Genomic DNA, 25,525 nt, shown 5'->3' with positions numbered 1-25,525 from the left:
GCTGGGAAAAGGGAAGTGGAAAAAGGGGGAGAAAAACGTAGGAGAATGAGGATAGAGAAAGAAAACTAAGGATAAGGATCCAGGAGCTGGGGCTTTTAAAAAACAAGCCCATGCATGACAGAAGTACACATTTTGCCCATAAAATTGCAAGGCATAAAGATGCTAGCTAAGGAATATTTATAAAGCAGGCATGCTTGCTCCTAGTGAGAAGAGCTTAGATGCTCTCCAGCTCTCAAAAACTCTAAGACTAGCCAAAAAATCTGTGGCTGGAGGACAGCCAGCCCATACCCAGGCCGAACGATGACAGCCCATAATCATTTTTGTCTCACTGCAGACGACTGGTGACAAGCACATACGAGGCTCAGCCTTCTCCTTGTGCAGCCCTCCCATTTGATTTCCTGGAGCGCAGGGACAAATAAAAAAAAAATCACTGAATGAGGGAATAATTAACTTTGGGAGGGGCTCCTGGAGGTCAGAAGTCTTGGATCTGGATGTAAATAATCGAGATTATAAATCTTAATAACAAACACCTCAATTTTCAGTGCTTCTTGTCTCTTTTAACAGACCTCTGCTTGGCCCAAGCCCTGCTTTTTGCCCTGCCACTGACCTGCAAAGCTGCTAATTAAATGCAGAGAGACAAACTCCCCAGCCACTACCTGGGCACCTTGGATGGACTGGATACCTGCTTTTGCACCCCTTAACCACCAGCAAAACCCTCTTTGCCCCTGTGGTGCAGGATCAGACAAGGGCTGGTTCCTGCCTCCTGGAAAAAGCCACTCAGACACCTCCAGCATTGCCACATGGCTACCAAGGGGCTGTGCAGCCATGGGAAGGGGCTTGCACAGCATCGCTGCTTTCTCTCCCTCTTGTACACGGGCTCCATCTCCAGAAGAAGAAATCTTGGCTGGTGAGGCTCTAATGGGGCCACAGACCAGATGACACAGAGACCCAGCTCAGAGCACGTACTGCCCTGCCCTCTAGATGCAGACACGGGAATGCAGCACAGACAAAAGCTGAGGAGGGGTTGGTTTTCCCCCTCCTTTACTTCTCTTCTTGTCGCACCTTCCACCCTGCAAGTGCAGGAGGAGCATTGGTGAGGCAGAAGATGCTCAGACATCTGGCTTTGATCTGTGAGGGACAACCACCCCTGCCAAGGCCACAGGGAGGTGAAAAGGAGATGGCTTGCACACGAGACAGGGCTGTCTGCCTTCCTGCAAACAGGCTCCCGAGCAGGCTGTGTTCATTTGGGGTGAAATAAGGCATGAAATGAAGCCCAGATCCACCAGCCCTGCTTCAAACAGCTGCCAGCAGATACTAAGAGGATCCTGCCAGAGGAGGAGAGTGCTCAAAGCCGTGCTGTAAGCACTCAAGGCTTACTGAGAAGGAGAAATGATGACAGAGGCAAAAAGCAGCCTTGGCGGTGCATTAAAAACTGGAGCTGGGTGGAGAACATCCCCACCTGCTCGCCTCTCCCTCCTGAACAAACAACTCAGTTTGCTGAGATTTACTGCACAAAGGCTCACTCCAGGTTGCCCAGAGCCAGCCCAGCTGGGTGCTCACTCCCACATTCCCTGGCCTTTCCCCTAAAAGCACCATGGGCTCCCCTCTCCTGCTCCGCTCACCAAGCATTGTGCTGCCGATCCAGGCACTGAGCAAGGCCAGAGCTGAGGAGAGAAGGGGCAGGCACTGGTATGGGGAGTAAGTAATGGTTCTCAAGGAGGGGCTGTCTCTGCACCTCCTTCAACTGCATCTGTTTTGGGACTAATATGCACTTTTATGCCCAGCTCCATAAATTATGCAGTGAACCTCAAGGCTATGACTACAAAATAGGGGGACTGGAAAAAGCACACATACACACACAAAAAAATAAGAACTGCCTGTTCCAAAAGCCATTTCTAGATGCTGCATGGCCCTAAATCACCAAAATGGCATCACCAAAAACCAACTTGGCAATAGATTTGGAACCCCAAACCCAATGCAGAGATGTTGCCTTCTGCACAGCCTGTTCTAGGCTGATTCTAATGTTGAGACTGAAGGCTGAGGCTTTAAAACATCCCTTTACAAGTCTTTCTCAGGTGACTGATTTCCTCCTCCATCTCATTAGTGGCTGCCAGCAGATGCTGTTTCCCCAGCAGAATCCACACTTCACTTGTTACAGTCATCTCAAAACCACCCTGTCATTTCTCCCCTCCTCATGGCCACAGCGAAGCCTGGAGAATATTCATCAAGAGGCAGACACAGCAGCAGCTTTTTATGGTTAAGCTCAGGTCATTAATCTCTATCAAGACTTTTCATAATCTTCCTCGGCTTCATGTTTGTTTAACTCTTGGATAGTTGCTCTGTGGAGCTCTGGGTAATCACAGATTAAGTGCTTTTTAATATTAATAGCTTTTCATTAATGTGCCAGGCTCTCTCCCCTCCAGAGTCCAGGCAATAGCTATTAGCACTGAGCCTGCAGCTCCCTGTGGTGAAAAGGACTTTTTTCTTTGGGGCCAAAATTCCACAGCATGAGCCCAGATCTTGTGTTCTGCAGCTGCTTTGTAGCAGAAGGATTTTAGAACAGGAGCAATTCCCAGTGCAGGGAGCTTCCTCCTGCAGATGGCCCAGAGAACCTGCTCTGGAGTCACCCCAAACTGCAGCATGCTCAAGGGCATGTAGCAGCACCACCCCAATGCCCTCATCCTTCTAGGAGAGATCTTTGCTTATGTTGCCCCAACACCAAGGCCCCACAAAGCAGGGTGGGGCAGGACATGTGGCCACAAAAAACTCCCAGATTAAACATGAAACCTACCCAGAAGTGACGTGAGGGCTGCAAGCCAGCCTTTCCCAGGGTGGTGTGATCACAGTGTCAAAGCAAGAGCCTCAGCCCCTCCACCCTGGCAGGACCTCCAGGTGCCAGAGGTGCAAACCCTGCTGTGCCACTCCTGTAGGACCATGTGAGGTGAAAGGAGCTGACACTGTGCACCTTCATCCATGTGGTGCATGGGGTTGGCCACTGGTGAGGGCCAGAGCCCAAGACACATCTTAGTGTGCACAGGTCATCATGGGCTGAGAACGGGCTAAGTGTGGAGCCACATTGCTTCTCATTCAGCCTCTAGGCAGGACACAGAGCACACATTGCAGAGGCACTAAAGAGCTAGTCCAACATCTCCAACACCTTCCTCATCCACCTGTATTCCTTCTCTCAAGCCTCTTACATTCTTCAATATGTTGGTCTTGTTTAAAAGCCGTCACAGGAAACATGAACACACTTCTCGCCAAGTTATTAACCACTAAAGAAACTTCCCACCCATGCCACCAGCACGTTAACCATCTGCTTTATAAATATCAATGGACACTGTTTTGCATGAGCCTGAAGCTCTGTGTATTTCCCCCCCCAGCCCATGAGCAGTTGGGATGAGCTGGCTCCTGTGCCCATGACATCCCCTCCAGCACCCTCTGCTCCACATCCAGCCTTGCCCTGGGGTGCCGAGCTGCCCTGTCCCAGGTGTAACACAGAGTACAAGCTGCACCAGCAGCCTGACCATCTCCTGGCCAGAAGGAGTCCCAGTCCCCTCTTTGCTGACAATGAGCTGGGACCAGCATGTCCAGGGCTTGCTGAGCAGAATGCCCTCACTCCTCCACAAGCCCACCATCCTGCCCCCTGGGTGGAGGAGGCGACTCCCACTATCTGGAGTGCAGGGGCAGCTTGAGATGGGACTTCAGCCCCAGGGCTTTGTCCACCACCTCTGGGGGCTGCAGGATGTGCCACTGGGCGAGGGGCCGCCGTGGGTTGGACAGCATGTCGGACCAGTGCCGCAGCTGGTTGCCCGTGGCTCGGCAGCCCAGGAAGAGTTTGCCAATTGGCTCATTCTTGGTCACTTTGTCATGATCCCAGACGGAGATGACCACGTCCACATTCTGGGGGGGACACAAGAAAGAGGGTCAGTGGGAAGAGGTTTGCTGCAGTGGGGACCTGCTCAGCCCTGGGCACTTCAGGGAAACCCACCTGGATCTGACTGAAAGGCACCTCAAAAACAAACACCTCATTGAAGTAAGGACTTAAAGTGTTTTTCTTCACACGTGTCCTTTTATTCTTCCATTTCTTCCTGTTCAGTATGAGATGCACCTTGACAAAAGGATCTGAAGAGAGAGAGGGCACACCTGGCACAAGTGGCAGTTTTTGACTGAAGAACGCAGCCACAAAACAGCTTTCCTCAGACATTCCCAAGGAGACCATGGCATCCCACTTGTCACTCCTCATGGTGAGACAGCCACCTCAGAGCTCGCTTCCTCCTGCCAAGCTCCCTGTACAATTCAGCCATAACATCTCCTCCTGGGAGACACCTCCAGTACTGCCCCAAGCTGGAGTATCTGTGCTGGGAGTCAGCCAAGGGCGGAATATGGTGGTCGCAGCAGGAAGCAGGTCTTAACACCAAGAGTTTTCAAGGCTTTGCAGCTCTAGGTGCCACCACTGAGGCCTGGGCAGGAGTAGGAAGGTCTGAGCACAAGCAGCCCCCACTGACCTGAGAGTCCATCGGAGTCCATCCGCTTCAGCTGCCTGGCTTCCAGGATGAGCACCGTCAGCTTGCCAGTGCTGGAGACGTAGCACAGCGAGAAGCAGATCTCACCCAGATGCTCTTCCTGATGGGGAGATGCCAATAATTAGTGCCAGACAGAGGAGCCAGCTCACCTGAGGCTGGAGCACCGGGCTGGCCCCAGGTTTCCTGAGTCTCCCCCACTCTCATGCTTGCCCCTAAGGGCTTGCTTCTTGGGGTGGTGACAAGCCAAGCAACAGCACATCCCTCCCAGCAGTTTCCCACCCACCAGGACCAACCTCCACTTTACTGGCCACCGCCAGGTCACTCCACTGCTCGATGACATGCTGCAGATCAACACTGGCCAGGGGCAGCCGGACCTCACCAATGATGTCATGCTTGGAAAAGCATTTGAAGTCATAGATTTGCATCACCAGTGTGGATTCAGACACCTCAGCCTGGGGTACCTGCAGGGGAGGACCCAAAAGCCTGGACTCACTCCTCAGTGGCAGCCCTGTCCCATGAGGGTATTCCTCTCTCACATTTCCCAGTCCTGACTGCGCAAGCATCTCCTAGAATTGAGAGGTTTTTGCCCAGGGAGCAGTGTCTATGCAACACTCTTGATGGGACCAGAAAAACATCACTGGCTTTGGTTTGTACCTGGAAAGTGAAGCTCTCATTGAAGATGGGGTTCAGGGTTTTGCGGTAAACCTTGGTCTCATATCTCTTCTTCCTGTCAGACGTTAGGTAGACAATCACATATGGGTCAGATGTGCCTCCACTGTCCATGGCCTTCAGCTCAACTGCCTGCTTCACACCAACCTTCAGCTGGAGAGGACTGAGGGCAAGGTCACCGAGTGGAGAAGGATGGAGTCAGGCAGCTCAGTGGGGGCTCAGTGGGAAGTGAGTGCAACAGTGAGGAATGCCTTGACAGCATGCAGGCAGGAGAGCTAGTGGGCTGCAGGCAGGTGGGACAGGGCACGTCCACCTCAGTGGGCAGCAAAGAGTGACCATGCAGGAGCATGGCTTCTTCCCTGCTGTGCCATTGCCATGAGCATCCCCACCTCCTGCATGTGGAAGTTGTACTCCAGGGAGTACTGCAGCTTTCCTCGCCGCTTCTGCTCTACTGCCCACTCCAGGTCCTCCATCTCGGGCTGGACCTGTGGCAGAGAGCAACACTCAGCCATGTCCCTGCCATGCTGTGCTCCCACCGTGCCTGGGGCTGGGCAGTGGAGCAAACCCCTCAGGGGGGAGGGAGGGGGGATTGAGGGGAAGGCAGCACGTACAAGGTTGATCGTGGTGGGGTTGCTGACGGTGCACAAGCTGATTCTCTCCTTCTTCTTGGGCTTCTTCTTGGTACAGCAGCACTTGATGCAGATGAGGAAGAGAAGGAGGAGAATGGCCCCTGCCACAGCCACGGTGATGAGAGCCCATTTGGGTACTGGTGAGATGTTCGGGGAGTGGAGTTGGATAGAAGAGTTAACATCAAGCAAAACATACAGAGTACATTTAAACCTCTTCCTGGTCCTTCAGCATTAAGGAGTTGTACTTTCAAAATTGCCCCTAGAATCCTGGACAGGCCGTATGCAGGGAGACTGAGGCTGAAAACCATTCTCCAAATGGGTAGCAAAGATACCCTCTGCTCCTGAGGCAGTGTGGTACTACTCTGCAGTAATACCTCCCTGATGGAGCCCACTAGAAAATGGAATTTAAAGGGAGGGTGAAGTGAATACACAGACTTAGAGTCCAGCAGCCCCACCAGGCAATGCTGTCTGGGAGAGGGGGGCAAGAGACGCTGTACTCACATGGAATCCAGCTAAGCCAGCTGTCCAGGGAGCCTGGCCAAGCCGTGGTGGTGATGCTGGTATGTGGGGAGGCTGTAGTCCTGCCCTTCCTGGCTGCCACTGCCATGGCTAATCTGGGGTGACCTGGGAACACAGGCAAAATTAACAGGGTGGGGATTTCCTCTCCGGTAGCACGTGTGCTGCCCGTAGCCCAGGGCTCTAATGAGAACAAACACAATTAAAATATAGAGCTCAGGGTAAGCGATTAGAGCTTGGCCACATTGACAATGAGATGTGAAATGGAGCAGGAGGGAGCTGCTGGCAGGGAGGGCTCTGTGCCAGCCGGCCCCTCCCATGCAGCCTTCTCCTTCATATCCTTGCAAGTCTGCCTGCTGAAAGCAGAGAGATTGGGGCTCTAGGGCGTTTCGAGAAGAGGAATCACTTGGCTGCAGGGGACAAAAGCCAAGAGCTGTTTTGTGCTAGCTCCTCCTCGGCCAGGCAGAGTGAGATGAAGGGTTTGCTCAGCTACAGGAGAACCCCATCATCAGCTAACACCCCTTTTTTGCTATTTTCCCTCCTGTCACAGGGCTGAGGAGCGGTAAGCTTGGCTCCTGGGCTTGCAACAGGGCTGATGCCCTCGTTGCCAGTGGCAGTGCTGCCACCAGGCTGGGGCCACTCCGGCTCAGAAACTTTCCGTGAGCTCAGCCTGTGCACATGGCAATGCTGACACAGCCTGAGGGAAGGCTTCAGATTTAAAGCAGGATGGTTTTACAGCATTGCTTTCCCCATGGCAAAGCTCTTACTCTAGCATGAACACTTCCTCATAATCAAATTCCTTTCGCATCAGCGGGACAGGTGTTCCCGGAGCGGTGCTGTGCGGTGAGCGGGTCTGCAGCCACCACGGCACCCAGCCCCGGTGCCCAGGCTGGCAGCGCTGTGCCTCTGGCTGCCCAGCCTCCTGCCCGGCCTGGGTCCCTGCTCAAGCAGCCAACTCCACCTCACTCTGCCCATCCCAAGGTAGTCCTTGCATGGGGATCTTACTTGGGAGTGGGAAACCACGTCTGCACTTCCCTTTGCTGAGCCTGCCAAACCAGCAAGTGCCCCTTCTTTTTCCAGCAGTGTGCTTTTCTGCCTGTGGGCAGGGGGCTGGACAGACATGGGAATTGCTGTCACCCTTGTGCTGTCATTGCTGGGACAATGAGGTGCAGGTTAAATGACTTGTCCAAGGCCACCTGGGACTTCTGTGTCATTGGACACCCGCAGCATCGCTCAGGTATTTTAGAGGTGCCAGGCTGCAGCTTTGGAGTGAAGGGTGGACAGGACAGCCCAGGTGAGCAGGCATCCACCCAGCACACAATTAGAAGGGCCAGTACGTTCTGCCTGCCACAGGCTGTGTCACATGAATCTAACATTGCCCCTGGTTTAAAAAAACCTTTATCCCAACCCTGAAGAATGAACTGAGCCACCACTTTGGGAACAATGGGGACAGCCCTGCTGCAGTCTGGCACAGGAGGCATAGTCTCAGTGGGCAGTCTGCTGGGAGCATCAAGCATCCATGTTCCCGGACAAGGGGCTGGAGGAATCCTGACTCTCACTCCCACTCTGTGCTGACTGGGTTCCCAAATCCAGACTTACCGACAGGTGTCCTTCCCAGCGTCAGCCTGCCCTCCCTGCTGCCCAGGCTCCAGTCAAGCCAGCACGTGTGGCAGGGGCATGCTGTGGGCTGAGATGGGAGCCCAGCGGGCACACAGCTGCGGGTGCAGAAGGGATGGTGGCTGCACTGCACAGCCCAAACAGGAAAGTCTGCTTTGCCAGCTCAGGAGCCAGGTGGCCCCAGCAGCTCCACCGGCCCCACCTCGCCGCTGACCCAAGCAGTGTTCAAGCAGGCGAAAAGCCAGCGGGGAACTCCCTGCGGGACCAGGAAGCAAAACCTGCCCTCCTGCCTGCAAGAAGCTGGAGGGCATTGCTGTCCCACTCCAAGCACTGGGACAATGCTTCTCCAAGTTATCCCTGCAGCGATGCTGGGCTGGACTGTGTGGCTGCAGGCACTCAGCACAAGGGAATGGACACTTTCAAGGGGATGGGTGCATGACTGCATCCATCCCTGGTGAGCTCTGCCCTTGGGAAGCCCTTGGCTCACAGTGAATGCACTGTGTGAGGGCCTGCAAAACATGTGTGGATGAACAGGAATGCTCTACTGCAACATGGCATGGAGGACAGACAGGACAAGGGCATACTGCTTGGGTGGTTTCATCCTCCAGCACCAACAGAAGCACCAGGCAGGAGCAATTTCACAGGCTTCCATTGTATTAAATTTATGCTTGTAAACTTCTTCCCTTGCTGCCAGTTCAGCAAAATCTGCCCAAAACCTGCCTTATCGCCACGTAAATTTGGGGTGGTGTCAGAAGCAGGGAGCCATACTGCAAAACTGCCAGCGTCTAGTGGCTGAGGTAGTGATGGGAGGAGATGTCACAGAAAGCAGACCTGTCCCAGCTCTGCCCCACCACCCTGACTCACCAGTCCTTCCAGATTTTCACATGGTTACCAATGCATTGCCACAGCAGGTGCCTAGCCACAGGAGAGGGGCTAGGGCTGCCCTTCAGCCACCCAAAAAATAGCCACACTCACAATGGCCTTGCACTCCTGCTGCTCAGGAAAGCACCGTCTCCAGGAGCAGGAGATGCAGGAATGATGCTGCAGCAAACTTCTGGGGGGACTTTTTGCTCTAAACTGGAAGTCCCAAGGGATGCACAAGAGAAATGCAATATGGGAATGGGGGGAGTATTTAAATCCTCCAGGGATTAGGGGGGGGGCGTCTGCATATGCACACTAAAAGCTGAGCAGGTAAGTAGCTTTTTCAACAGGTGGTTTGCTAGAGACAGCTAAAAGAGAAGAGATTCAGATCTTGGGAAGAAATTCTTTACTCAGAGGGTAATGAGGCACTGGAACACGTTGCCCAAAGAAGTTGTGGCCTCATCCCCGGAAGAGTTGAAGGCCAGGTTGGATGGGACTCTGAGCAAGCTGATCTGGTGCACGGCATCACTGCCCTGGTGGAAGAGCTTGAAACTAGATGATCTTTAGGACCCTTCCAACCAAAATCATTCTATCATTCTATGACCTCAGTGAGACCAAGCTGCACCACAGACGACCCTGGTGCCTTCCCACATTTTGGGAGGATATTTGGTGATCCTGGTGATAGCCTGATGTCATGCAGGTGGACAACCGTTCAGCCTTACTGCAGGTGAGTTTGGTCTCCATTTGGTCTCCAAGGCTGGGCAGGCTGCAGCAGTGGACCTTGTTCCAGCAGTGGGGCAAGGGAAAAGCTGCAGGATGCTCCTGGGTCCCTGAGCCCCTCTGCCCTCACTCTCTCCCCCCACATCCCTGACAGCCCTAATCTTTGACAGAAAAGGGGTGTTGAACTATCCTGGCACCATCAGCCCCACAGGGTTGGGTGCCACACAGCCTACCCAGAAAAGTCCTAGCCCCAAAATCAACCCTGCTCAGGACAGCATGTGAGACATGGCTTTCAGAAAATTAGAGAAAAGAGACCCAAAACCATTATAGTAAAATGGCAAACGTGCTGCATCCAGCCACGTTCTGCACCTGCCTTTGCTCCCCGCATCCCTGCATCCATCTCGAGTCACTCTGGACCAGGTACCCCAATTTTTTTCAGTTAAAACTACAACCATTCAGGGGCTGGAAAATGAGAAGACTGGAGGCACGCTGTAAATACTCCAGCTGCAGAAATAAGACATCACGGCTTGCGGGCAGCGATCAGCCACTGAGCACAAGCGCCGAGAGGGCTGCGGAAGCAGGAACAGAGCCGAGTGCCCTCCCCAGAGCGATCGCGGCCGCGGCCGAAGCCAGGCCCAGGTGACCGAGATCCTGTGCAATGCCAGCCGGGAAATGCAGTCCGGCCCGGGCAGGACGCCAACCCGCTGGCTGCCTACAAATCCCAGCGCGCCGGGGAGCGGAGCTGCGCCCCTCCCGGCTCCTGCCCGCTTCCTGCAGCGCGGCCGGGGGAAATATAAACAGCGGGGCACGGTCGGGATGCTGCCGCGGGACGGGCCGGGCCGGGAGCAGAGGCAGCGCTCGGGGTGAGTGAGTGTGCGCTTTTCTCTCTGGCAGAACCCTGTCTGTGTGCAGGGGGTAACACCTGCTCCCTGCTAGGCAGCCGTGGGAGAGGACCAGCAGCACCCGCCTGGAATGCTTTCCTGGGCTCTGGCAGCCAGACGTGTGCCTGTGCGGATCCGGGTGTCTGGGTGCGAACTGCGCTGCGGGCTGTCAGGGCAGGGAGATGGAAAAGAGAAGTCGGGCTTGGTTTGCAGTGCTTGGAAGAGCGAAGCAGAAATTGGAGGTGGATTCTCCCACCAGAAAGGGCTGCTCAGCTCCGTTGCCTCCTTGCATTTAGTTTTGACTTTCAGAGAACACTTGGCTGAGATTATGTCAGAGGAAAGCTCCTGCCTGCGCTGGGCTGGTGTTTGCCGCCCTCTCTGGGAGGAGACCCCTTCCCAGCATGGGGCAGGGGGTGGAGGAAGCAGAGGGATGCTCAGCATCTCCTGGCGTTCCAGGCAGCCCTGGCTGGGGCAGTAGCCCTGCTGCAGGGCTTTCTACTCCTCGGGCAGTCGGGGAGTGCACACGCAAGCTCTGAGCCCCCCATGGCAAGGCTGTGGCTCTCACGGCTGGCATCAGCCAGTGGTGCCTACTGGCCCAGGCAACATTTTGCAGTCCCTGAACAATAAACATTAATTAAATAAAACTGGGGCACAAGACAGGTCTCTGTGGATACCCTGACTTGTCCTTTACACTGCATGTTGGCTTTGCTCTTTGCCTGCCCAGCCCCCCAGTACAGTAATCAGGTGGGGCCTGACTGGCACAGGGCCGTGGAGGGGCAGACCAACCCCATCGCAGGGGTCTCAGCCTTTATCCAAGCCCTTACCACACTCTTCTACTTACTCTGGCCTTTTACAGCTGCAAATGAGTTGCTGATGCAGTGAACTCCTTCATTTGTAGATACAAATTCACCATTCAAGCAAAAGTGGCAAAAAAGGCAACAAGGATGTGAACTAGAAACCTACCTATAAGATGTAACCTACTTGGGCTTTTAAAGACAGCCTTATTTTGCTTGGAAAAGAGCTCCACAACAGCTTTCAGCAGTTCCACACAGAGAAAAATACTCTTTGAGAAAAACAGAAGTAAAAATAAAATAGTGATCTGTGTTTGAAAAGCCACTTTTCCATCACATTTAATTGAAGCTATTAGAACAGTTTTTCTCAGAGCAAAGCTGCTGTCAGCAGAAATAGGTTCATTTGAGCTGCTGTACTTGGTGTGTAGGATGTTTCCTGTCTCCTTTCCACTCTTGTCCCTCTCAAGAATGACTATAGATTGGCTACATTATAATCTTCCATTTTAATTTTGTATTTTCTCTTAAAGGCTGAGAGTTGAAGATGGCAGAGCTGGACAGCACAGTCATAAACACCAATGTAAAACAGGTAAAAGGCTGTCCATTACAAAACCCACATCCGGTATTTCCAAACCAAGTCTTGAAATGCTGCCACAGAAGGGAACACACCACAACCCAGAAGTGTGGTGGCCTGAATTGCTCGTGCCTGGGTTTCAGCAGAAGTGCCTGTCCCAGAGCTGCTGGGCTCTTGGTCCCGGTGAAGTCCGTGTGATTTCCAGTTGCTTGGACTGGGCAGGTACATTTGCTCACACTTAAATTTTGGAGCAGCCAGGGAGAAAGCAGCAGCTTCTCTACATACACAGAGAATTTATTCAGCTGTCCAGAACAGACACAAACAAAGGGTAGTACCACCAGTATGTGCAGAGAAACCCAGCACAAACAGATGACTGTGGCTGTGCTCGCCCCACAAAGAACAAAATTATGGAGCAATCCCCTCTGCGTGAGCTGTCCTTGGAGCATGTGGCACTTATCAGACAGGTTAGGGTTTCACAACTGCCAGCCCCATCCTTGGTGGCCTGAAGATGAAGACTGGGTGTGGTACCTCTGGCATCAGGAACCGTGACACAGGGGTGATACCTCCAGCACCCAACCCCACCACTCTGGATGGTGCCCCCTGCTCACCCCACCTCCCTGAGCTCCTTCTCTGCTGTCCCCTGACTCCTCTTTCCTCCCTGTCCTGCAGAAAGACCCCAGCACGGCACTGGTCATCGCTGTGACCACCAGAGCCATCTTCAGCCTGGAGGAGGAGCACAAGCTGTACCTGGAGAAGGGCAAGGAGGAGTACACAAGGCACCAGCAGGCCAACCAGGACAAGCCCTTGCCACCAGGCACAGCCTTTGCCTTCATCCAGGTGAGCCCCACACCTGGCATGGGGCACATGCAGACATTCACAGGATGGGGTGAAAGCTCAGCTTTCCCAACTTTAAGTCTCAACTCCCATCACAGGGTGTAGTTATGCCTGTGCTGATCTCTTGGCCTCATTGCAGGGCACTGAGACATGTTCTTCTGACCAGTCCATCTCCCCCTGGCTTTTCCAGGATGGTTGCTCTGTCTGGTTCTCCATAATACACCAGCCTTGCCGTAGCTGACAGATGCAGCACAAACCACTAACCGTAACTGCAAAAGAACCCCTGCAAAGGTACTGCAGCCATGCCTCTTTTTATTAAAGAGTCCCATCTCCTCCCAGGCAGTGCAGTATGTTAACAAGAAGATCCTGGAGAGCAACCCAGCAGAGAGGGACCTCTTTGACATCCTGGTGCTTTCCAACAACAGCCCAGAGAGCGGCGTGCGCATCATCAACAGCGCCAAGCACTACGGTAAGGGGGACCCATCCCTGGCGGGGCCTGATGCCCCTGGGAGGCTGCAGGGCAGATCAGGCACCGCAGTGGATCATCAGTGGCAAACAGAGAGCCAGGGGATACAAGGGGAAGGGGTTCTCTTGGAGCCCAGCTCCCCTCAGCCATATCTTTCACACCAGGAAGTCACAACATTTTGAACAGCCCGGGCATGTTCAGGCAGGTACTGAAAATTAAAAAAAGTTGTTTTAAAAAACCACCCTAAATCCCAGAGTGCTGTCAGGAGGAATGCTAATTTAAGGGAGGAATGGAGGGAATATTTGCCTGCACTCTGCAGTTTTATAGGAGCAACAACAGGTCAAGAAGATGCAGCAAGAACACAGGCAGGTTCCCCATACATCACTGGGAAATTCATTGCCCTGAGCTCTTGCAGAAAAGCACACCAAGACCCAGGGAGGGAGTGACCAGGGAGGGGCTGTGAGGAGGATGTTGATCTGTAAGTCTTCTCTCACATCCCTTGTCCTGAAGGCCTGGAGATCTCCAAGTTCTGCTTCGTCAGTGACGAGGACTCCACACAGTACCTGAAGTCCCACGGTGTCAAGCTGTTCCTCTCAGCTGACAGGACAGATGTCTGCAACGCCCTCCAGAGAGGTACGTTCTCCCCTCCGTCCCACGACCCCAAACCCGCTGCGCTTTTTCCCAGCAACTCAGTACCAAGAGACAACACCAGAGCCTGTGATTTCACAGGGACAAGGGGTGAATGGCACATTGATTACCAGTACAGTCCTGAACAGTTCAGTCTCCTTTTCTGTCCTTACCAGTAGCCTGCAAACACACCAGGCTTGCTCAGATGCCCTCACAAGTCACTGAGTGCATTATGCATCATTTTGAGCACAGCTCTGCCATGGGCTGGTCATTCCCTGCCAGACATTTAAGCCTTTCTAACCAAAAATGCAATTCCATTCATCAGTGAGGGTTTATCAGTGATTCCCAGGACTTTGTGAGGATGCCACAGAAATTTGCTGTCATGGTACATGCAGAGTTTCTGTGTGCTCAGTAAGCACGTGTCTGCCCTCAGTCAGAGGAAGCGCAGTCTCCCCAACTTCTCTAATGGGGTTAATCACCTTCTTATTAATTCACTTGGATATGAACACAGCAGCTGGCCACCGTCCGTCAAGGTCAGGAGCAAGCCATCTGCAGCCTGGACTTTCCTTCACTACACAGCACATTCCTGGAACCTCCTTGAGAGAATCATTGCCCTGACAAGTGTCTCCCATCTGGGAGCCTGGGTCCACATATGAGGGTGGGCAGGGAGCAGCTTGTAGGAAGAGACTGTAATTAAGCCAATTACCACAATCAATGGAGATGCCAGCCCGTATTATTCACACCACAGTGTGCTAAATCTGGGCATTAAAGATTGAGGCTTGGCAGGGTGAGCAAGCACCAGGAGGAGGGCTGCTCATGCCTTGACAACCACCCACTATCTCTTACCACACTTCAGTATCTGCCCAGACCTTGGTTTCTGATCAGCAGCACTTTCTCAGGGGATAACACAGCCATGGAAAGGCTGGGCTGACTCCCCCAGAAAGGTCCCTGACTTGGAGGCCCTGGCATGGTGATGTGGGTCAGGGCTGCAGCAGATATGTGGGGAGCAGCTGGCCATGCATGGGGTGCCCCAGGGAGGGGTGTCCCTCCTGACCCCAGCCTGCTCTGCCTCACAGGGGTCTCAGCAGCGCTCGTCTTCCAGCAAGAGGTGCAGGCCCCCAGCACTCCACTCCGTGTGGCGTTTGACGGGGATGCTGTGCTCTTCTCGGACGAGACAGACCAGATCTTCCAGGAGCAGGGCCTGGAGGGGGCAGTGCAGTACGAGCGGGCCATGGAGGCCATCCCCATAGGAGAGGTGAGAGTGCCACCTCGCTTCCATGGGCACCCACAGGCTCTGGCGTCTCTCCTGCTAGGGCTTTGGCATGAACAGTCACAAAAGCAGAAATCCTTACAGGGTCCCTATGCATCCACTACTCAGTCCCTGGTATGGGCCTGATCTGGAGTCTCACTGGAAATTTATCTGTTATCTCCTGTAAATAAGCCCTAAATATCTAGGATTGTGGCTAATCCCAACACCACCTTTTGTAGGCTGTGACCTTTTGGTGTCTAAGTCCCTGCAGGACTCAGATCCAGAGGTACTGCTGGCTGGGATGTACCTTGCTGGTCACTTTGGGATTAGGATGAGCACCACAAGGCTCACCTTCCTCCCAGGGACCACAGTGCACAGCCCCAGACCCAGCATTGCCCAGTCCTGGGGCCCATAGCCATTGTGTGCCCTGCAGAGCCCTGAGACAGCCTGGGGGAGGAACAAGTGCCTTGTACAGGCAGAGTAGGTGTTTCCTTATTTCCCACACACTCCCAACTGTCTTGCTGTCCTTCCAGGGTCCCCTGAAGGCTTTTGCCATGCACCTCGGGAAGATGCGTAAGAAGTTTGGCCAGGGAGAGTGCCCCATCCGCACGTACCTGGTGACAGCGCGCAGCGGCCGGGACATGGGCGTCCGAGCCATCAAAACGCTCCGGGAATGGGGACTGCCCATCGACGAGGCTTTCTTCATGGATGGGGCTCCCAAAGGCCCCATCCTCGCCCAGATCCAGCCTCACATTTTCTTTGATGATGGGCTTCATAACATCCAAGGGGCCCAAAATGTGGGGGTACCCTCTGCCTGGGTCCCTTCCTGATGATGGGGCAGCCCAGCAGCCCTCCCTCCCAGCAACACAGGGGACTGGGTCAGTTGGAGGCAAAACTTCTGGTGGAGAAGGAAAGATCTCCTAATGTGCAGCAGGCAAATCTCAGGGAAAGGGAACGAGAGCATGGACTCCCATGCAAAGCTTGATGCATATTTCTGCTCCTCATAAGAGGTTTTTTACGTCTTAGGATAAAGCCAAAAGACACAACTGCTCCAGGATGGGAGGACACCTTCGCTCTGACACTGAGGACTACACCTACCTGCCATGTAGGACGTGGGGACTTTTCTCAAAGAAATTAGTGAAGCTAATGCCATACACACAAGATGAAAGGAGCAAGAAAAAAAATGCTAGTTTTGGCTATGCTCAGACTGTCCCCAAGATTGAGCAACACAGGAAAGACATCAGCCTGTTGAGCCAAGTCCAGAGGAGGCAGAGTAAGACGATTAAAGGGATTGAGCACCTCTCCTGTGAGGAAAGGCTGAGAGAATTGGGATTGTTCAGCCTGGAAAAGAGAAGGCTTCAGGGTAACCTAACTGCAGCCTTCCAGGACCTGAAATGAACATACAGGAAAGATGGGGAGGGATTATTTACAAAAGCATGTAGTGACAAGACAAGGGGGAATGGCTTCAAACTGAACAAAGGCAGGTTTAGATCAGATATTAGGCACAAATTCTTTTCTGTGAGGGTGATGAGGCACTGAAATAGGTTGCCCAGGGAAGTTGTGGATGCCCCATCTCTGGGAATGTCAAAGGTCAGGTTGGATGGAGCTCTGAGTAACCTGGTCTAGTGAAAGGTATCCCTGCTCTCACCAGGGTGGCTGAAACTGGCTGATCTTTAAGGTCTCTTCCAACCCAAACCATTCTATTATTCTATTATTTATTCCCATCTGCCTAAAGAGAGCTCTCAAGAATGTGCCTCACTGGACGCACTCATGTTGGTTTCCTGAGGAGACTGATGTGCTAGTGAGTGCTTCAGGCAGTTCCAGCCAAATTCAGAAGAGGAGAAAGACTTCAAAACTGTAAAGTGCCTACAAACCTTTTAGAAATGGGTGAATGGGTTGAAGAAAGAAAGCCCAAGCTATTCCTCCTCATAAAAGAGATGATAGCACAAGACAGCTTTCCTTAGACATGCCTACTGCCCAGAGTGCTTTTAGGAAACAGACACGTGGGACACACAGCTCCTGGAGCTGCAAGATAGGGACAAGGCTACAGCCCAGCACTGAGGTCCCACCAGGAGAGGGCACTGGAGATAGGCTGCCTGCAGCGCAAGCCATGGAGGGGCTGCAGACCGGCACTACGAGGGCTGGGGCAGGACTGGGAACTGTGGCCATCCTTAAATGGATCTCCAGAGCCATGGTGGGCGTCTCAGGAGCAACTGCTCCTTGCACATGGGGTACCTGGTGTGCTCGGTTGCCTGCCTGGCATGACACCACACCCCAAACAGGGGTGCCTCTCCTCTGGCAGTTTGGACTCAATTCTTAATTTTCCTGGGGAACAAGGAACCTGTGCGGTTCACCTGCACTAGAGGCCACTGTGCTGCCTGGGGACATGACACCTCAAATCCCTGCCAGCTGTCCAGAAACGCCTTTTTCAAAAACACAAACTGGCTGCTCAGGCAGCAGCGGGATTATAGACGAGTAGATTAAGATGCTGGCTTAGTTTTTTTAACCTCAGTGTAATCAGAAAATAATTATTTTAAAGGCTTCACAAGTGTTGCTCTCACCAAAGCTTATTCCCCACCCCCCCCAATAAATAAATAAACAAGCATCCCAGTGTTAGTGCTTGTTCCTCATGCCTGTGTCTAGCAATGTGGGAGGAAGGGTGGGATAACTCAGTTCTCCTTTACATACATTCATTTACTTATCAGGTGTTTGGCATGTTCATCAAAATGGCTTAAACACACAAGAAACCTTCAGTGGGCTTTGGATTAGGCCTCTGAATGTCATCTTGTACCTGTCTCCAAGCTCAGTCCTGCTGCCTTGAGCATAGGACTCTGCACTTCTTGCCTTAGCAAGGGCAGCTGCTGGCCCTGACATGTCACTGGCAGAGGTCCTGTCCCTGCCTTCATGGCCACTATTTGGGTCCAAACTCAGGATTGCTAAGGCAGGGCAGGGATGCCCATGTGCACAGATTTGATAGGAAGCCACCTCCAAAGAAGCAAAGCCTGGCAGGGTCTTGGCACCAGCCGTCTGGCCCATGGCCCTCTTCCTCACTGCAGATGCTGAAATTAGATGTTTCGAGGTAGCAACATCAACAACATCAGCCACTCATCATTTGCTAATAATGCTAAGCAGCCGTCAGCTGAACAAACATTAATTACAGGATGCTCCAAACATGCTCAGTAAGCAGGTGCAGATATTTGTCCCACTTCTGTGCAGGTCAGATACCACCGGGCTCAGTGCCGGGATCCAAGCCCCCACCTCCAGCCCTGCCTGCCACACACATCCAGGCACTTCCATGGCAACTGCTGCTGGGGACACGGACCCAGTGCTGGAGGTGACCGTGGTCCTGGGCATCTTCCACCACCCTGACCCATCACATTTGCTGATGCCTGGACGGAGCCAGCAGGAGCTTGGTCACTGCCTTGGGCGAGAGGAAATTAGCTGAGTCAAGGGTGGTGGGGACAGGCCCACGTGAGCCGCTCTGTGTGTGGGATGCTAGGGCAGCGGGAAAGCGCCACATGCCTTCCTCCAGCACTGTCAGCACAGTGGGGGATGACAGGGCAAAACGTGCCCAAAATAGGAAAAAAGGAAGGAAACTCGGGACTTGTGGGGTTGCATCATATAGGGCCAAGTCCAGCTGCTTCAGGCCATAGTTCAACCTTGTAGCATCAAAACTGCCCTTATTGCCCAGCTCCAATGATGTGCCATCAAAAACACCCTCTGTCAAGGACTGCTGCAGCTTCATGCCCTGCTGCAATGACAAACTTGCTGTTTCTGTCTTAGAGGCTGCTGTAATAAGTTCATTTATGCTTAGGATGCTCCTCAGGTTTTGGCTTTCTGAGGCATCTTAAGCTCCCTCCTTCAAGGGATTGCTGATGCTCCAAGGTCTTGTGCCGCTGCTGCAACCTGAAGAGGGTTTAGCTGCTGGGGCTGGTCATGGCATGCTTCTCTGATACCCATCTCAGGTTTTGCTGGCCAGGGCAAGGCAGGAACACACCACACTGCCATGTCACCACCACAGACAGGCTCCCTTTGAACCCTGCTGGGTTTCACACCTTTCCACTCCAGGAAGAGAAGCGCACAGGGGGCTCTGAGGACCTGCACTTGATTCTGACCACTGCTTTCCAAAAACCCCCCACAACCCCAGCCAAAGCTGCCTGGTGTCTGGGTTCCCCTCTGAGACAACCTCGTGGTCCAGAAAAGGAAGTGGGCCCCTACTTTTCTCAGCCACAGGCAGGGCAGCTGCCTCCTCTGCAGGGCCCAGTTCTGCCAGCAATGCCAAACAAGTGGCCCTTGTTTCAGGGTGGGGCGCGTGACCCCAGGGATCAGAGGCTGCGGCTCGTTGGCCCTGAGGAGTTATGGGAGACCTTTGCCCAGGACCGTGCCCTTAATCCCTCCCTCGCTGCACCAGTCAATTTAGGGTTGCAATGCTAAAAACAAAACAACTCAGTGCTAAGCAAGAGAAAGGGTTTTATGAAATGGTGGTACTGCAGGGAGGGAAGATTGGCGGGTATTTATCTGCTAATAGACATCTGCAGTGGCAGTGTCCGAGCTGTTCAGCTTCACTGACTCCTGGCTGCAGAGGGAGAGGATGCTGGAGGCTGCAGAACCTGGCAGCAGCTGCAGTGTCTGCCAAGGATGTTCCCACACCTCCGTAACCTACAAGCACCTTTGATCATGAGCACTGAGCAAGACGTCTTTAGATTTTTGACCATAACCTTAACCCTAAGTCACCCTGGTGGCAGTGTACCTTGAGAAACACTCAGGAGTTCTCAGCCAGAGAGGCCGAGATGCCACGTCCCACGCTGCAAAAAATTATTAACAGGCTGTTGTGCATGTAGAAGGTCAGAGAGAGGGTGTGCAAAGCCACAGACTGTGTTTGCCAACGTGCTTAAAACTGGTTTCAAGATCTTAACCCCAGGCAGTCACACTTAAAATAGTGGCTGTGGTGGCAAGTAAAGATGGAGCTTAGCAGAAAGGTGACAATAAATTGGAATTCAGAGCCTTTGTGGAAATATTGACACAGCAGAAACTGCCCCAGGAGGTCCAGACTGACTTACCAAATCACCAGTGAGAGCTGGTTGCTCCCATTCCAAGAAAACACATTGCAACTTTTAAGCTGATTCTTGGGATGCAATGGGGTATTGACCCTCATCTTTCTGAGCCCACACTCCTCTCAGGAACAGAAGTGTCAATTGCTTCAGTGTTTTGTTATGTGGAAGAGACATGATTGTATAAATGATGGTCATCTTAGGGCAGCTTCTGCTGGAAACTAAAGGAAATAATTAAATGACATCTAGTGCTGGCAAATGAAATGAAATGTGTGCTTGAAGGTGGCTGGAGGCACTTCTCTGCATCATGATAGAAGCCCCACCAGCATGCCAATACCCCCTGTCCCAAGTAAGCTTACATGGGGGACAGAAGCAGGAATTGCCCAAGGTGGTGACAAGGTGAGTTGGGTCCCTGTGTTCACCATCACATCCTGGCGTGGGTGGGGATGAATCAATACCGTCATTGTCACTTATCACCCCATCCTGTCAGCCACGGGTCACGCTGCCTCGCTGCCAGGGTCTGCCAGGATTGTTGTTGCCCATCCCTCGCAATTTCAGTCTGCTGCAAAATAACTCGGGTGAGGCAAACAACATGAGATCCCTGTCCTGAGGAGCAGACAGGGCCTGCAGTCAGGGAGAGGCAGGTCTCCTCCTCCCCAAGATGGGTGCCAGGTGTGTCACTAGCCGTGGGGGAGGATGGGCCAGGAGATGATGAAGAACATCCAATGCCGAGCAGGGTCAGGAGCGGGCAGGTGGTGTGGGGGTGGCAAGGATTTGGGCAGGGCCATGAAATGCGTGGGACACAGGGACAGGCGATGTCAAGCTTGGCAGCAGCCCACTGAGACAAGGTAATGTGTAAGTAAACTCTAGTGAAGACACCAGAGCAGCTCAGAATCTTAAAGACAGTAAATATACTTCACTTATGAAATCCTTTCTGGATTTTGTTTTTAAATAGCTAGGAAAAATATGGAAGAGCAAGATGTGATGAAAACACTCCATGTTTGAAGGCTGCTGCAAATGGCCCTGATGAGGATGGAGCCATGCTCAGGGCTCCTGCCTGTTACGATGTCCAGTTGTGTCACACGGCCACCAGTGAGCCTCCCTCACCTGCCAGCAGGATCACGGTTTGCAGCGTGAGGGACACCAAAGGAAAAAAATACCAGCCTTGGCCTTTTGCAACTGCACTTAGCATTTCCCCTAGGTCACTGCAGCCCATGATGGCAGCCAGAACATGTTTCAGCAGGCTGCTGGCCAGCTGTGCCTCCAAGCCAGCCCCAGCCAGCCAGCATGAATGGACTGGGGATTGCCACCACCCATGATGCCAAGAACATCTTCCCCAGTGCCCACAGCACTGGGACACAATGGCCAGGGCTGTGTGAGTCACCTTGTTGTGCTCAGTGCAACCCCTCCTCTGCTCCCAGGTTTCCCACCACCCAGAGCTGCTACTAAACCACCATTTAGTCTTGCTTTTGTGGGTGTTACCCTGAAAAAGGGTGTAGTTTGAGATGTGCCAGCGCCACTGCAAAACGCACCCTCACCTTGTGAATTGTACATCAGTTTAGGAAACGGTGTAGGGAGTGGGTGAAGTCCTGGCACCGTGCCGGGAAAAAGTTACTACTGCTTCCCTTGGGATCTCAGGGATGGTGAATCAGGCTCCACTAATGAGCTGCATCCAGCACCTTCACACCAGCACCAGCACCAGCAGAGGCAGGCTGCTTGAAACCAGACTTGCCCAGGCTTGTGCACCCGTAGGCTCTGCTCAGCTCAGAGGAGAATGGTTTTCTTTCCTTTCAGCAACCAGCTTCAAAATCAGAAATGCATTTTCTTGGATTTAAAAATGCCCTCTAAAAATCCCACTCACAGCTGAGCAAAAAAAATAATCTTCATCTCTAAGCTGAAGCTTTCCTTGCCCTGTAGGTCATTGAAGTTCACAACATTGGTGCTGCTATGATAAACAAATTTAGGAAAAAAACACTGAGGAAAGGGTGAAGGCAAACACACAGCCACATGTAAGGACAAAGAGACCACTGCAGCAACCCTGGCAGAGGTCTGCCAAACTGCAAAGGGGAGATCTGCTAGAGCCCCTCAAAAATAAGGCATTTGAAACTGAACATGAGCCAGTGTGCTCCGGTGGACAAGGAAACCATTGGCATCCTGGCCTGTATCAAAAATAGTGTGGCCAGCAGGGTTAGGGCAGTGAGTGTCCCTCTCTACTGGTGCCAGTGAGGCTGCACCTCAAGTCCTGTGCCCAGTTCTGTGCCCCCTCACTACAGGCAAGTCATTGAGGTGCTGAAGCATGTCCAGAGAAGGGCAGTGAAGGGTCTGGTGAAGGAGCTGGTGAAGTGTCTGGAACAGAAGTCCTATGAGGAGAGGCTGAGGGAGCTGGGGGTGTTTAGTGTGGAGAAAAGGAGGCTCAGGAGAGACCTCATCACTCTCTACAACTGCTTGAAAAGGGGATTGCAGTGAGGTGGGAGCTTGTTTTCCTAGGTAACAGATGACAGAATGAGAGAAAATGGCCTCAAGTTGTGCCAGAGGAGCTTTAGACTGGATATTGGAAAAATTTATTCCCTGAAATGGTGATCAGGCATTGGAACAGACTGGTCAGGGAAATGGTGGAAGGCATTTAAAAGCCATGCAAATGTGGCACTTAGGGACATGGTTTAGTGGGGGACTTGGCAGTGCTGGGTTACTGGTTGGACTTGAGGATCTTAAGGGTCTTTTCCAACCTAAAGGATTCTATGTTTATAAACTAAGCTGCATCAGGTCCCTGCCTGTGGGGCAAAGGGCAGATGGGACAGCCAGGTGTCACTTGCAGAGGAGACCCCAATCTCCCAGAGGCGGGGTGCTCTTCCCAACTGGAGCTATTGGAGCTGAGTCATTTGACCCCACCTTGGGAATCCTCTCAAGCAGGCAGGGAGGTTGCGAAAGCATGGCTGGGCCCCAGGGGCGTGCCACCCCACACCCACAGCTGGGGCTGCAGGGGAAGATACGCTGGTTCACCCCTGGAGCCACAGGGGATGCAGGGGGCTAGGGAGACAGAGCAGCAAGGAAAGGGCTTCATCCACTGTGACAAAAATAGGAGTGAGGAGGGATAGACCCCTCCATTGTGTCTCACACGTTCTCTAGATACCTCGGCCACGGCACTCCCTGTTTGCTCCACAAACAAGGAAAAGTGTGTAAAAAACCTTGAGCCCAGGCTCGTGCTACTCTATCTTTTTAAGATAATATGGTGCAACTTTCACGGTTCCAGCTTATAAATACCCAGACGTGCTCCCAGCTCCTGGTTAAACATACCCACTGTACTTCTCAAGGCTTTAACATCAGGACAAACATTCCACAGAGGTGCTGAGGGAGCCTGAATGCTGAAGTCCTGTCTCCTTGCTGGAGCCACTGGCCTCCCAGCATGCAGGCACTGCAGCGTCAGCTCCAAAACTACTGGGGCCAAGGGACAAAGATTAAAAAGTGGGGGGATAAGACCCCCAGTCCCTTCCTATCCTGCAAGCACCCAGGAGAGGATCACTACTGTAATATTCCCTGACACAGTCCCATTCTCCTTTTTTCCCAATAAACCATTGGAAACGTGGGACATGTAAGTCACTTAGAACAGTTCAAAAAGCAGCGATCCTCTCGCACTGGTATGAGAGCAGTCCCAGATGAGGACACAAGCCTTGCTACCAGGAAGTTCAAGCTAAGGCTCATTCATAACAGCAAAGCTTGCCTCTAATCTCTCAGAATCAAAGAAACAGACACAGCCTGGGTCTAGAGTTCTTTGCTGAAGCACTTTGCTGTGTGATGGTACGTGACTAGTATGCTGTACTCACCGGCCCATCCCTGCACTCTGGAGCCCACTCCACAGCCATGGGATTCTAGCAGAGACTGGCCAGACTGGAAATGCTCAAGGAGGAGCTACCATAGGTGCCCCAGCCTGGAGGCCAAGGTGCAGGTTTTCTGGCCAGCTACAGTTTCCCAGCCACTTCAAAGAGAAGGGAGGAGGACTGGTACTTCACTTGCTCTGCCACAGGCTCCAGGAAAGCCTATAAGGGACGTAGGGGAGGCCTGGGCCTGGCGTCAGGGTTGTCCTTTTTGTCTGCAAAGCACATTTGTAAAGGGGTTTATAGCCCTTTGTGAGGGTGGGTTTGCTTGGATGGGGCCACGGTGGGGCTGGTTTATGTCTGACCCACTCCTGCCCAGGAGCATCCAGGGGGATGAGAGGAGGAGACCCGTGAGCTGGAGCCCTCAGCAGCAGCAGCAGCAGCAGCAGCAGCGCAGCAGCAGCAGCAGCGATGCCTCTGGGGTCAGGCTGCCGGTGCTGCAGACCCGCTATGCCTTGGCCCCTTGCCCGAATGAGCCACACGGGATTTTGCTGAGTCATGCAGTGCCTCGGGGCCGGGAGGGCAACGGGTTTTGCTGACTCATGGTCAGTGGCACTCAGCTTGACCACACACCCTCAGGGCCAGGAGGGAAGCAGGTGCTGGCCAAAATAACGGGACCCACCAGGTTCAACCAATGCCTCCAGTGATCACTCCAGAAATCCTCATCCCAATGGCAGCCGTGCCCCACAGGCAAGTGCCAGGTTTCCTGAAGCCCCATCAGTTTGACCAATATGGGCCAATTTGGAGAGCTCATGGGACAAGATACAGCCCAGGGCAGAAATGCCCTCTAAAATATTTGGGATGCATCACAGCTGGGAGGGGTAGCATGCACAGAACCAGGGCAGCAGGGTCCTGTGTGAGGCCATGGGAGAATGGAGGAGGCTTAGGAACAGAGTGTGGGAAGGAGTTGGTGCTAATGAGGTGCCAGTGACATGACCCAGCAGTTTTACAGAAGTTTCATGAACACGAATGTGATGGGAGAGAAACAGGAACCTCATCACAAAGCTAGGAGTCCCCCACTCCAGCAGTGCCCAGCTCGTCCCACAGGCTGCTACTCTCCCATCCCATGACTAGGCACAAGCAGGAGCAGAAAACAAGCCACTCCAGTCCTCAGGACTTGGAAGGGAAAATGTTTGTAAATCCGATTTAATTTTTATTGTCTTTCTAGCAGGTCTCGTGGCTCTGTAGGAGCTCTGTCAGGGCAAACTGGGCAGAGATTAACTGTGGCCTCCTGAGTTGGTGGCATGGCACCTCTGAACCCCGTTACAACACTCCGGTGGTGGTGAAGAGCCCATCCCAGTACTCAGTCTGCGTTTTGAGGAAAGGGCAGACCTCAGGGACTGCTGGTGGCCTGTGTCCCCCCGGGCTCTGCCCTGCACCAGCATCGTTCTCGGCGGCTGCAGGTGGCACAGTACCACCACAGCGCATTTTGAGGAGTGGCAGATATGGCTTGACATCCCCTCCCGGCCCCCCACTGTGCTTCCCAAAAAAGCTGTGGCCTAGGATATGCCCATCTGCTCCAGAAACACCCAGCTGGCAGGGATTGGAGGGAGGAGTGCCCCAAACTGGAGGTGTCCCGGGAGAAACACGAGGCTGGGGAGCTGCCACGGCCCCCTGGGCAGGGGTGCACGGTGAAACCCTGAACCCT

General features: G+C 53.1%; 2 protein-coding genes across 2 annotated transcripts; one reads left to right on the top strand and one right to left on the bottom strand.

Moving 5' to 3' along the window:
• Positions 1-3,660: 3,660 nt before the first annotated feature.
• SYT8 (synaptotagmin 8) lies at positions 3,661-6,428 on the bottom strand. Its single transcript, XM_005419523.1, has 8 exons — positions 6,323-6,428; positions 5,804-5,958; positions 5,582-5,677; positions 5,178-5,345; positions 4,817-4,984; positions 4,506-4,623; positions 3,989-4,122; positions 3,661-3,900 (listed from the first exon to the last, which is right to left on the bottom strand). The coding sequence occupies exons 1-8, from the start codon at positions 6,426-6,428 to the stop codon at positions 3,667-3,669; spliced, it is 1,179 nt and encodes a 392-aa protein (XP_005419580.1). The 3' UTR covers positions 3,661-3,666.
• A 3,844-nt stretch (positions 6,429-10,272) lies between these two features.
• On the top strand, positions 10,273-17,307 carry LOC102032932 (cytosolic 5'-nucleotidase 1A-like). The gene is made up of 7 exons (XM_005419522.2): positions 10,273-10,398; positions 11,735-11,793; positions 12,448-12,615; positions 12,952-13,081; positions 13,589-13,711; positions 14,782-14,960; positions 15,488-17,307. Exons 2-7 carry the CDS (start codon positions 11,749-11,751, stop codon positions 15,782-15,784), a joined length of 942 nt encoding a protein of 313 aa, XP_005419579.1. The 5' UTR covers positions 10,273-10,398; positions 11,735-11,748; the 3' UTR covers positions 15,785-17,307.
• Positions 17,308-25,525: the final 8,218 nt, after the last annotated feature.

Source organism: Geospiza fortis, unplaced genomic scaffold (assembly GCF_000277835.1).
Source record: "Geospiza fortis unplaced genomic scaffold, GeoFor_1.0 scaffold66, whole genome shotgun sequence".
Lineage (NCBI taxonomy): Eukaryota > Metazoa > Chordata > Aves > Passeriformes > Thraupidae > Geospiza > Geospiza fortis.
This window is presented reverse-complemented; position numbering and strand designations above follow the sequence as displayed.